Below are 11,637 nucleotides of genomic sequence, written 5' to 3'. Positions count from 1 at the left end.
TTTGGAGATTATGTGACGGTGAATACAGTTGAATATGAATTATAGAAATGTGGGCCTGATTTGCATAATACAAATGTATATATTTCATGGAGATTTAAGGTCTCCGAACTCTTGTTTCAGACGTTATACTTGTTTTAATTTCAACCCTAACCCTAACATAACCCAAACGTATTTTTAGTAGACCAAACTTGAATTTATTCAAAAGGTCTCTTCGGTTTTTCTATCATGCATTGAAGACTTGCAAGGACGGATCAAAATAATGCTATTGTAATGAAGCTGATTTTTATTATTATATTGCTTTTGTGATACTGAACCTCCTTGAAGAACAGCTTGGCAGTTATATGGAGATATCAGTATGAAAATCTGTATGTCCAATCCCTTACAAATGAATAATTTGCTGGCAACAATGAAACGAAAACAGGAAAACAAACTGTATCCTCTTTCTCTCGCACTGTCACAACGAAAACAACGAAATAATCTCTTTGGACACCATTATCTGATTTCCTTGGAGTCAACCTGTGTCGTCACCCCATTTCTGAATTCATACAGGAAAATGTTTAATTACATAAACATCTCTTAAATTTGATTGAATCAAATTTCAAATTAATATCATTGCCACAGGAATAGATAAGATAAAGGCCGTTTTTTTTAATAGGATACTTTTTAGGAAATATTCCTGCCATATTTACCAAATATGGATTTCCTTTGACGATTTTAGATTTTCTTTCTCGTCGTAATCAAATCACACCAGCATCTTCCTTGAAATGGATATCCCCATGATGTCGCCTGCATTCTATTGTGTAAAATAAAATAAAAAGATGATGACACGTTCTCAGAGATTAGCTATAAATATGATACAATATGTCATATTGTATCATAATTTTATTAACAGCACGAAATGAAGCTGACCAAATACAAAACGAACTTGATGTTTTCGTTATGTCTATTGGACAACGACGACTATAGTCGAAAAAACCTCACCAGCTGTAAGCTTAACAATCATCATTACTTGATTTCGCCATACGTTTCCCTGCGTTGGTTCATGCACTATGCCTTTATAAGGGCTCATAATCTATTAAATCAAGTTTAAGCAGTTGTGACAAGGACTAGTAACGTAATAGAAGAAAAGTTCAGTGTTTTTTCCTTGCTCCTTGGTACAGTTTGGGTTTGTTCCAGCTTTAGAGGTTAGCACATACGGTCATTTATATGTCTATACTACACAACAGAATGATGTTTCCTTATTTTACACACAACCAATCTATTTGAATTCCTAATTCTAAGCTCGTCTAAAGCAAGTAAACATCAACATCCCATGACTTTTAAGTGTAGTACATTACAACGTTAGTTCTAAATTATTACTTTGAATGATTCTGGGACTGCGACACATTTAGCAGAACGCTGTTTGGACATCCTTGTTGTTCTGGTGACTGCATCAGGTCCTAATAAATAGACAGGGAAACATGTGTTAGTAAATGAAAGTTGTGGACGTCCGGACATGCCGTGATAGTGACATGCACATTTGGCCGTTTTAAAGCGTCTCTGTAGTAACAGTATTTGTTAATTGCTTTAAATCTTATGAAAATACCTTTCCAATTCATTTTCTATATCAGTGTTTCTATTCTAAAATTGATAAAATGTATATCATGCACCAAGTTTTTAAGAACTAGCTAAAACACAAGCCGTAATATTGAAAAAGGAAAAAGGCAACAATCTATTGAACTGAAATTAACATGGATAATGCGATTATTGTGATTAGTAAATAAACAGAATTTGCCAAATTGGCTTTTTCTTCTGTATACTAATTTGTCATTTTGCTTTATTTTGTGTGGGCAACAACACGACCGTCGAAAATATACAACATCTGTTGATTTTCATATATAATATTAAAGTGATAGCAATGACATCTTTATTGATCTGGCGTTACGCAGGGCAAAGGATAAAAGAATGCGAATCAATCAACATAGTTTTAACCTGTTGAAGTACATCTCTAGGCCGATAGAGGGCACCGGTCCGTTACAATGGGGGTCATACAAAGCGTCTACCCCATACTGGCCCCTTGGCCTGAAAAAAGTGGAAGGAAACAACTTGTAAGCTATATAGATTCTAATGAATGTTTAAATGATGAGAATAGTTTCTGCAACTTATTTGAATAACACCAGTACTCATCGTCCCGCATTCGTCCCACAGTATGACGTATACATGGATATGAGCCTTTATTGACCCATCGAAAAGTACAGTGACTTTCGTCGAATCAACTACAAACCACAAAATAGCAATACTAAAGTCTTAAGATTCTATTTACTAAACAACATAGCATAACATATGTAAATCTTTGATATATATCATGATACAACCAGGTGGTTTTTGTCTTTTCATGATTTGCAAAGCGGACGTTTGTGTGATTGAACTCCTAGAGTTATCCCTTAGCAATAGCCATCCATTAGTTGGATATCCCTGGCTGTTCATGTAGCAACATGTTCATGCCGAACCAATAAATAAAGGTGAGTGCATGTGTGTGTGCGTGTTCACATGCAAACACACGCACGCACACATGCACACCGATACACACACACACACACACACACACACAAACATACATGGAAACACATGTAAACACGCATATGCAAATTCCTGCACACAGATGAGCGCGCACGCACAAAATACGACATCGCCTGAAAATATAGTCTTAATACTAGAAAGGCAACATATGCGAGCAAATACAGCATGTTTAGCCATACTCCTCGCCATGCAAAAAATGGACTCTCCCAAAATAACAATGGACCATTCTAAAATACTTCCACTAAAAAAATGGATCACCCCAGTCCGAAATTGAGGTTAATAACAATCAGTCTCTCCATACAGGAATGGAGTCTTCCAGTAGCACGTCAGCACAATATGGACCAGTCCAAAACCATATCCACTTATTAATTAATAAATACTCTTCTGCTAACGAATGGACTTTTTCATAATCATTCCAGCTGAAAATTGAAATAAATAATTTAAGAATCCTCCCCTTGCAAGAATGGGTTATTCCGTGCCATTTCCATGTAAACTAGACCAGTCGAAAAATATCCGCTGAAAATTACACCCTTGCGCATAATCAACCCAGTTCAAAATTGAATTAAAAAAGATCAACCCCAGGGAAAAATGAAGTTTTCCATAGCATACATAATGATATATATGAAGATTTGACAGAACAAGGAAATGACCAAAAACAACATATTTCAGCGATAGTATGGGTGAAATATGAAAATGTGACACCCCTTTGTTTGAATGCATGATTCAATAGTATACACTTTGGGTTGAAAATAACGAAACGAAAAAAAAATTCTTTCTTTAAAAAATCGTTTTGAAAGGCTGTATGCCAAACATTTGAAGAGGGCCTGTGTACATAACCAAGGCAGACACATACCAAATTTCACATTATTTTGGTTTAATACATAGGAACTGGAGATGTATATCTTTGTTCAAAAAAGAGTGAACAAAGATGTAATCACATGTCCTAGGGATTCCCATACCACATTTGGCATGAATACTAGAGCCAGAAATGCCAGATAATTAGATTAACTAACCTCCTTGGATTAACTCAATTGACCAATCAGGTGGTCGCAAGGCTCACAGGCTTGCAAGGCCAAGTGCAAGGCACTTGGGGTCACTGACCTTTAGGTCATATGTAGTATTGAAAGTGACAGAAGTGGCAAATATTGTCAAGAAAGCCCAAAATAAATCGTTTTGAAGATATGTATGCTTAAAATGGGAGTGTAGTCCTTTAAATATTTGTTCAAGGCACATATACAGCAAATTTTAGGTCATTCGGTTGAAATACCAGGGCGCAGGAGGCCAAGAAATGCATCATTGGTCATAAAACCTCAACAAAGTAAGGAAAAAAACGCACATTGGTTTTTGCCTACATTACCTTTGTACCAAATTTCAGGTCATTTGGTATAAAAATGACAGAGATGAATCCATTTGAAGATTTGACAGGAGGAGGAGGAGGAGGAGGAGAAACCTGAGTAAAAACTAGAAAGGCAACATTTGCGAGCAAATACAGCATGTTTAGCCATACTTCTCGCCATGCAAAAAAATGGACTGTCCCCAAATGGACCATTCTAAAATACTTCCACTAAAAAAATGGATCACCCCAGTTCAAAATTGAGTTTAAAAACAATTAGTCTCTCCATACAGGAAAGGAGTCTTCCAGTAGCACCTCAACACAATATGGACCAGTCCAAAACCATATCCACTTATTAATTAGCAAATACACTTCTGCTAACAAATGGACTTTTTCATAATCACTCCAGCTCAAAAATGAAATAAATAATTAAAGAATCCTCCCCTTGCAACAATGGGATATTCCATGCCATCTCCATGTAAACTAGACCAGTCGAAAAATACAAAATTACACCCTTGCGCATAATCAACCCAGTTCAAAATTGAATTAAAAAAGATCAACCCCAGGAAAGAAAGAAGTTTTCCATAGTATACATAATGATATATATGAAAATTTGATAGGAGAAGAAGGAAATGACCAAAAACAACATATTTCAGCGATAGTATGGGTGAGATATAAAAACGTGACACCCCTTTGTTTGAATGCATGATTCAATAGTATACATTTTGGGTTGAAAATAACGAAACAAAAAAATGCTTTATTTCAAAAATCGTTTTGAAAGGCTGTATGCCAAACATTTGAATGGGGGCCTGGGTGCATGACCAAGGCAGACACATGCCAAATTTCACTTGGTTTAATACATAGGAACTGGAGAAAGAGTGAACAAAGCCATGTAATCACATGTCCTAGGAATTCCCATACCATATTTGGTATGAATACTTACACAAATGCGCCATAAATGCCAGATAATTAGATTAACTCAATCGGCCAATCAGGTGGTGGCAAGGCTCACAGCTGCAGGCAAGGCACTTGGGGTCGCTGACCTTTAGGTCATATGGTCAGGCTCACAGGCCAGGTGCAGTTGGGGTCACTGACCTTTAGGTCATATGGTCATATGAGGAAAATACCCAATGTTTTCCCTTAAAATACCCTGCAAAATCGTATTTTGAAGTGATATATGCCAAAAGTGCGAATGGGGTTCTTTGAATATTTGTTCAATGTACCCCCATAGCAAATTTCAGGTCATTTGGATGTATTTCCAGAACTCAGGAGGACATTTTTGGTCAGAAAAACCTCAATAAAATCACTTTCAAGGTCAATATCGAAAAAAATGAAAAAACGGTGGGGGGGTATTTGCCTATACTACCTTTGCACCAAATTCCAGGTCATTTGGTCAAAAAATGACAGAGATTATTCGATTTGAAGATTTGACAGGAGGAGAAGAAGGAGAAGAAACCTGAGTAAAAACAATATGTTGAGCCATACTAGGTATGGCTAAACATAACAATATGTTGAGCCATACTAGGTATGGCTAAACATAATAATGTTGAGTGACAAAACAAGCAATATACATGTACTTTACCCGTATGCAGTGTTATGACCAGTACGGCACATTCCATGGCCAATGTTCAGCGAGGTGAGGCAGTCGCAGTTGTCGTCGTCCAACAGGATAGACTTGACTCCGTTCTCTGTGCGGTACATGAAGCTGTCCTGAGATGCCTTTGGACCGGTGCCGGCAAGAACCTACATGTCACGATAAGAGAAATAGACTAAAAAAACATCGCATTATTGTGACAAGCCCGATAGAAAGGAGTCATTCCTTTAAATGAAGACTGGAGCGTCAGCTAAAAATGTGACCAGTATTTCGTCCATGGACAAAAGTTACGTTTTCGCTGATCTGATAACATGAAGGTAAAGGTTTCCTTCCTCTGACACCAACCAGTGTAATGTGCAAGTCAAGAAATGAGACACCATTCCATACCACCCAACATCTGCTTGGAAATATATAATGTGGTACAGATGTTCCAAGACAAACGCTAACATCGTTTCTTGACAATGACTTTGACGATGTTCTGTCATCAAATCTAATCATTATAATTAGCTTCGAAGGGCACTCGAAGTATTTTTTTCCTTTTTATTTTTTTTTCAAACTTATCTATGATATTGCCTAATACAGAAGCCTTTCGTCAGATGAATTATACTACAAGTCAAATACTAACACCTATATTGAGAGAAGGTTAGCGGTGACGGTTTGTAAACAAACGCCTTGTCACCACTTGTATATTGTATACTGTTCAATTAACAGGGCTAGTCCTTTGTAGTGGCTTTTGTGGTTACTGTAAATGCATTTAAGTTCGCGTGATTTTATTTCACGCTAAGGCAAAAATGGAGTGTTTGTGGTGGTTTTAAGTTTGCGGCAGCGCTATAGTCAAATACTGCTACAGTATTGGACAAAAATGTTCGCGGTGGTTTTAACTTCGCGGTGAAACGGTCGCCGCGATAACCGCGAACATAAAACCACCGAGAACATTTCTGCATTTACAGTAGTTAGGTAGCCCTTGCTGTGTGTTTTTATATAGCCTAATATATGAAATCAAATCCTATCAAATCAAATGCCTGCTGGGAACCTACAGACGGCATCCAGGCCATGTTGTTCACAATCTGCCCGCTAGGGGTCTCCTGATGACCATAGAACGCCAGCCAGGCGGCGTGAGCGGTGGGGTTGTTGGAGTCGAACTCCCACTTGTACACGTTCCCGCGGCTGTCCTTGGCCAACAGCTCCGTCCCTTTCTCCTGCAGCCAGCTGGGCAACCTTCCCATACAGTAGTCACTATCTGGGTCACAGGTACCGTAGCTGGGAAGATTCAAAGTCTACTGTCAAAATTTATATTTCATTGATAATTCACTTGAAAGTTCATCGGTGTCGGTAGAAGTAATTCTGAGGCAAAGTTGAGCTCTAATTGCCAACACAACATTTTGGACTTAAGTAAATTTTCGACTGATCTTAAGACCCGGTTTAACGAACACAAACAACTTCCGAAGTGTCACAACATATAAACATTGAGTCACCTGGGCACTCGGTCTCACCGGACAAAGTTAGAATCTTGGACACTGAACCAGACTTTTTTGCCAGAGGATTTTGAAAAGGCCATCTACATCCGGGCTTTAAAACCATCCCTAAACAGAGACGGGTGGCGCCATAGACTTTCTGCAACATATCATCCACTAGTTACCGAGTTGATGGTTCATTCCTTGACAAAGACTGCAGCTGTTCAGTCAAAAATTTGGGTAAGTCTGATTTGTTGTGTTGGCAATTACAGTTTAACTTTGATTCAGAATACATTTAGAATTGTTTGTCTCTTCTACACTGTCAATTTACCGATGATTGGGTCTTTGACTTCACTTTACCATAACACATGTATTGTCCGCAATGCTGGATGTTTAAACCTGGAAGTTGTCATATAAAATCAGGTCAAGGTCTCTGGTTCAGCCTTGCAGCCTGAGCTTAGCATACAGTAGTCATGAGAGGATTGTTAAAGGTTTCAAAACTATTGCTCTACACATATTCTCCAGGCAACCCTAGATGCCAAAATACCACCTAAGTTAACCCCATATGACTGCTGGGATGAATAAGATATACTGTGTTCTACGAGAAGCATTTTGGTAAACATCTGGTTAGAACTAATCTCCAGGCAGATCTATCGGTGGCAATGCAGTATCAAAAGGGCCAACCTGTACCAGTAGATGGCTGTTGGTACAGGTTGGCCCTCTCGATACTCCCTTGCCTTTCAAGAATCTGCTTGTAGATTAGTGAGAACAAAAGATGACTCGCTGTTGCCGTCTGTGCAGGTTACCATGATTTGATAGTGGAAAAAAACTGTACCTTTTTCGTCCTCGTTTCTGTGCAAGCTCTCGCGAGTTCTCCCTTCGCTCTCGCACATTTCAAAATGGCGCTCGGAATTAAAATGGGTCTATTCAATACACTGTCCATAACCATGGGTATACCTGAACATGTATGCGTCTCCGGAAACAATGTCTTATGGTAGTTTAATGATTAAGTAAAACTACAGAATAAACTTTGACATTTTATTCCAAACCTTTCTTGAAGAACATCGGTGATTTTTGATGACCAGCTTGAACCGGCCTTCCACCACCAGAATCTCTCCCACACACGTCCGTACTCGTCAATAGTCTTGTAGCCTTAGAAGAAGCATAGGCAGTACATTACTCAGTGAAATATATATATAGGGGGGACGGACTTTCTTCACTACGCTTTCCCTACCAAAGTAACAAACGTTACAAGTATGAAGTTGCCGTCATACAATTGTGTTCTTGAATTATGTTTCCGTTCCAATTAATACAATTTACACTAAAGAGCTATAAAGGGCCTTGAAGGACAAAGTGCTGTGGAGGAGGTCCTCCGGATTGGTTCGAGCGGATGCTCGAGTAAGTAAGTAAGTAAGTTTACAATTACAAATAAGATCTATCCATTAGGCAAGTTATATTACATTTTATATATCACTACACTAAATGGCCTCGGATCCTGACGTATATTGGGACTCAAGGTACCACTTGCATATTTGAGTTGTGTAAGTACGCACTTACATAAATTGTGCAAGTGGTACCTTGAGTCCCAATATTTGGATGCGCATTAGCCTGCCGAGAAATATACGGCCCCGGATCCGTCCGGATTCTTCCGGATCTTAGGTTCCGGATCACGTCAGGATACTTCCGGATACGTCAGGATCCGAGGCCATTTCGTGCAGTGTATAGTGATAAGATGTACCTTCAGAGTTGGTATCGTTACAGCTACAGTTCCCAGGCGGACCAGCGGTGCCGGGCGAACCGGGGATACCGTCGCGACCATCCGATCCGTTAGGTCCAGGAGGTCCTGGAGGTCCAGTAGGCCCGATAGCTCCTTCCCGGCCGTCTCTACCTGGCATCCCATCGCGACCGTCTCTTCCGGGAGGCCCCTGGACACAACCTGAGTGGTGCATGCATAACGCTTTTCAATGAGTTTTCTACCGCGAGGCACTTTTGATCAATATCAATGAAAAATATGAAGTGGGATTGTAAATCAGACATTGTTTATATTTGAACTGTTTTTAGGCCTGGTGAAGCTCAGATAGTGCTCAGTCACAGACGCAAAGTAGCGGTTGCTACTTGAAAGGACTGACCGCGCGTTTCCAAAATGAGGTAAGCTATAAGATTACGAACATCGATTATTCACAAACCTTTGTATCTACAATGTTTATAGTGTGAACGTCTTATTAAGACACTTTTTGGAGGAATGGATGCTATTCCATAGATTTTACTCTGTCAAGGTCTTAAAAATATTTCCGCGATAGACAGCAAAATCCGATGTCACCAGACCCTTGAGAATGAGGCGGTCGTCATGGGCAGGGATAGGGCTCTGTGCGGTCCCAATTCCTGGCGGTTGCGGTCGCGTTGGACAGATAGTCGCCTTGGTCAGGCAGCTTAATGCCTGTGCCTATGGGAAAAACTTTCGCCATGGCCGCAAAAGTGGTCGCCATGGCCAACTGGTCGCGTTGAAGAGGTGGTCGCCTAGGCAGGTTTGACTGTATATCCACTTGCGTTACTATTTGTTTACTTATTACCTGGATGCAAATATCTAACCTTCATCGCCATAATCTACCCCCTCCCCTCCCTCGAAAAAAAGAATGTTTGCACACCTCCGAAAGGAAGGGTCACAGAGTTGGCACCTCTCTTTGTCCTGTGGTGGTTAGTGGTGTCAGGTGGCTGTTCTTTATTCATCAGCGGAGCGCCATCTTTAACAGGGGACATAGCTTCGGGACCAGACACAACGTCAGTCAACTGAAAAATGCGTGTATTAGCTTACCGTGTAAATAAAATCCCGTCCATGCAGTAAATGCTTTTTAATTGTGCCTTTATTTTCCATTTTTACCTTTAATTATGTATGTAATTTGTCTACTTTCTTCTTATTTTACAACACCTTGTATCTAACCGAGCCGGTATGGAAGGACTTATATATTAGTAGGCAGAAAACTACACTTTCTTGAGTAGAACATGACAATTTCAAAGGCGACCAACTCCAAATAAAACCAAGATAACTACTGAGACCAGTTATGCTATACGGATACACTGAATTTGTAACACTTAAGTGCACAGCCAACTGCCCATTGAGTTTTGAACAATTATTCCACTGCATTAGATTTTGATACGTGTCATACACACCATCGGTAAGTCTGTCTGTCTATACCCCCCGGGGGGTGCTGAATACACAAAAAGACCAAGCATGGACAGACCAACTATGGGCAGAATAAGTACATGACTTCCGCCCATAATTTTACAGATACAAGCTTTGATTACAGGAGAATAATGATTGTGCAGACTCATTATACATGAACGTACCTCAGTATCCGCCATGTTGTTGTTGATCACCCACGACATGTCTCGAGAAAGGACCTCCAACGAAGCAACACGCTCTCGAAGTTGGCTATTCTGCTCTTGGACCTTTGTCTCCAGAGAGGCAATTCGCTCGTCATTTGCAGACATAATCTCCTTAAGGTGCCAGTTCTGCAACAGCACTGCCACAAGAGCCGTCACACCCAAGAGCACTGCGGCGGCGCAGGCGGCCTGAAGCCCCGCCGAGCGGAAACGAGACCGTCGGTCCGCATGTGCCGTCCCACCAATCGCCAGGTCACCGTTTATGAGCTTGTCCGAGCTCATATTCTTTTGATGCTTTTGTAGTTAGGCAAGCACTGATATAGGGAAAAAATGTCAGACACTACGGTCTGGTCGCATGCAAGCTCCAGCGCTGACTAAAGACTTCTCAGAGAGCAATCTTGATATAGAAAGAAAGCCGGGAAATCCCCTATACTTTCCCCACTGACCACACTGCCCCCCTATTGGTTTACAGCCACTGTAGTTTCATCATGCGTCATGATTGTGAATACCAAATGACCGTTGCGCCTGCGAAGTAACCAATGACATCACAAGTCTACTTTGAGGGATGGTGTCATCGGTGATTTCCAACACCGGTCGAAAAACTGGTCCAACTAGTTAATTGTTGAAGTATAATACTTGAATACTGACATCACTTTGTGTCTCAAGCGTCTGACTTCAAACAAAAGGCCGAAGTCAGAGATATGATAATGATCCACTGTATTCTGCAGCTCAGGTAGTTGTCAGAGATATGTATGTACAGAAATGCACACTTCTTATTCTGTTACGACATCTAATTATAAAGTAAAAGTGTATCGCATTCTGTTCATCAACTCACAATTAAACAATAGTGATTTGATTGTTAACCCAGATGAATAGGTTGTAATTCGTCGTATTGTATCAACCGGTACCGATGCGGGTTGGAGAAATGATTAAACCAGGTGAAGGTTTAAAATTGGCTAGGTAGCTGTTTCATCGTAATTGTTGCTCCGGTGATGACTCTAACGCTAGGTTCTAAAGAACGGACGGAAGAAAAAAGGAAAAATATGCCCCCCCCCCAAAAAAAAGAATAAAAAATCATGAATTAAGTCCGTATCACGATATAATCGTGTCATGCTCTGTCAATAGGTTTTAGTGCAATTGTAACTTTTTCGAGGTAGATTCGTTAAAGTTAAGGAGGAGAAAATTGTGATGATTTCCTCTTAGATCTATAGTTTATCGCTTGCAAATTAAATGTACCTGCTTAAAGTAGCATGACAGAAATGTTGAAAATTGATCAATATGTAAATAAAAATATACAGGGAGAAAAGAAAAAGGAT

General features: G+C 40.0%; 1 protein-coding gene across 1 annotated transcript; it reads right to left on the bottom strand.

The window, feature by feature from the left end:
- Positions 1–707: 707 nt before the first annotated feature.
- On the bottom strand, positions 708–10,700 carry LOC136447517 (uncharacterized). The gene is made up of 8 exons (XM_066446519.1): positions 10,286–10,700; positions 9,586–9,727; positions 8,679–8,876; positions 7,990–8,092; positions 6,524–6,746; positions 5,475–5,635; positions 1,972–2,061; positions 708–1,439 (listed from the first exon to the last, which is right to left on the bottom strand). The coding sequence occupies exons 1-8, from the start codon at positions 10,601–10,603 to the stop codon at positions 1,433–1,435; spliced, it is 1,242 nt and encodes a 413-aa protein (XP_066302616.1). The 5' UTR covers positions 10,604–10,700; the 3' UTR covers positions 708–1,432.
- Positions 10,701–11,637: the final 937 nt, after the last annotated feature.

This window comes from Branchiostoma lanceolatum, chromosome 13 (assembly GCF_035083965.1).
Source record: "Branchiostoma lanceolatum isolate klBraLanc5 chromosome 13, klBraLanc5.hap2, whole genome shotgun sequence".
NCBI classification, from domain to species: domain Eukaryota; kingdom Metazoa; phylum Chordata; class Leptocardii; order Amphioxiformes; family Branchiostomatidae; genus Branchiostoma; species Branchiostoma lanceolatum.
This window is presented reverse-complemented; position numbering and strand designations above follow the sequence as displayed.

What these genes read in the sequence shown, in the direction of transcription:
- LOC136447517 (XM_066446519.1), bottom strand. Translation starts at nt 10,603, where the DNA reads ATGAGCTCGGACAAGCTCATAAACGGTGACCTGGCGATTGGTGGGACG. An exon ending in ACATGGCCTGGATGCCGTCT is followed by an intron (nt 5,636 to 6,523) that starts GTAGGTTCCCAG and finishes CGTGACATGTAG; the next exon opens with GTTCTTGCCGGCACCGGTCC. An exon ending in GGTCATAACACTGCATACGG is followed by an intron (nt 2,062 to 5,474) that starts GTAAAGTACATG and finishes CACTTTTTTCAG; the next exon opens with GCCAAGGGGCCAGTATGGGG.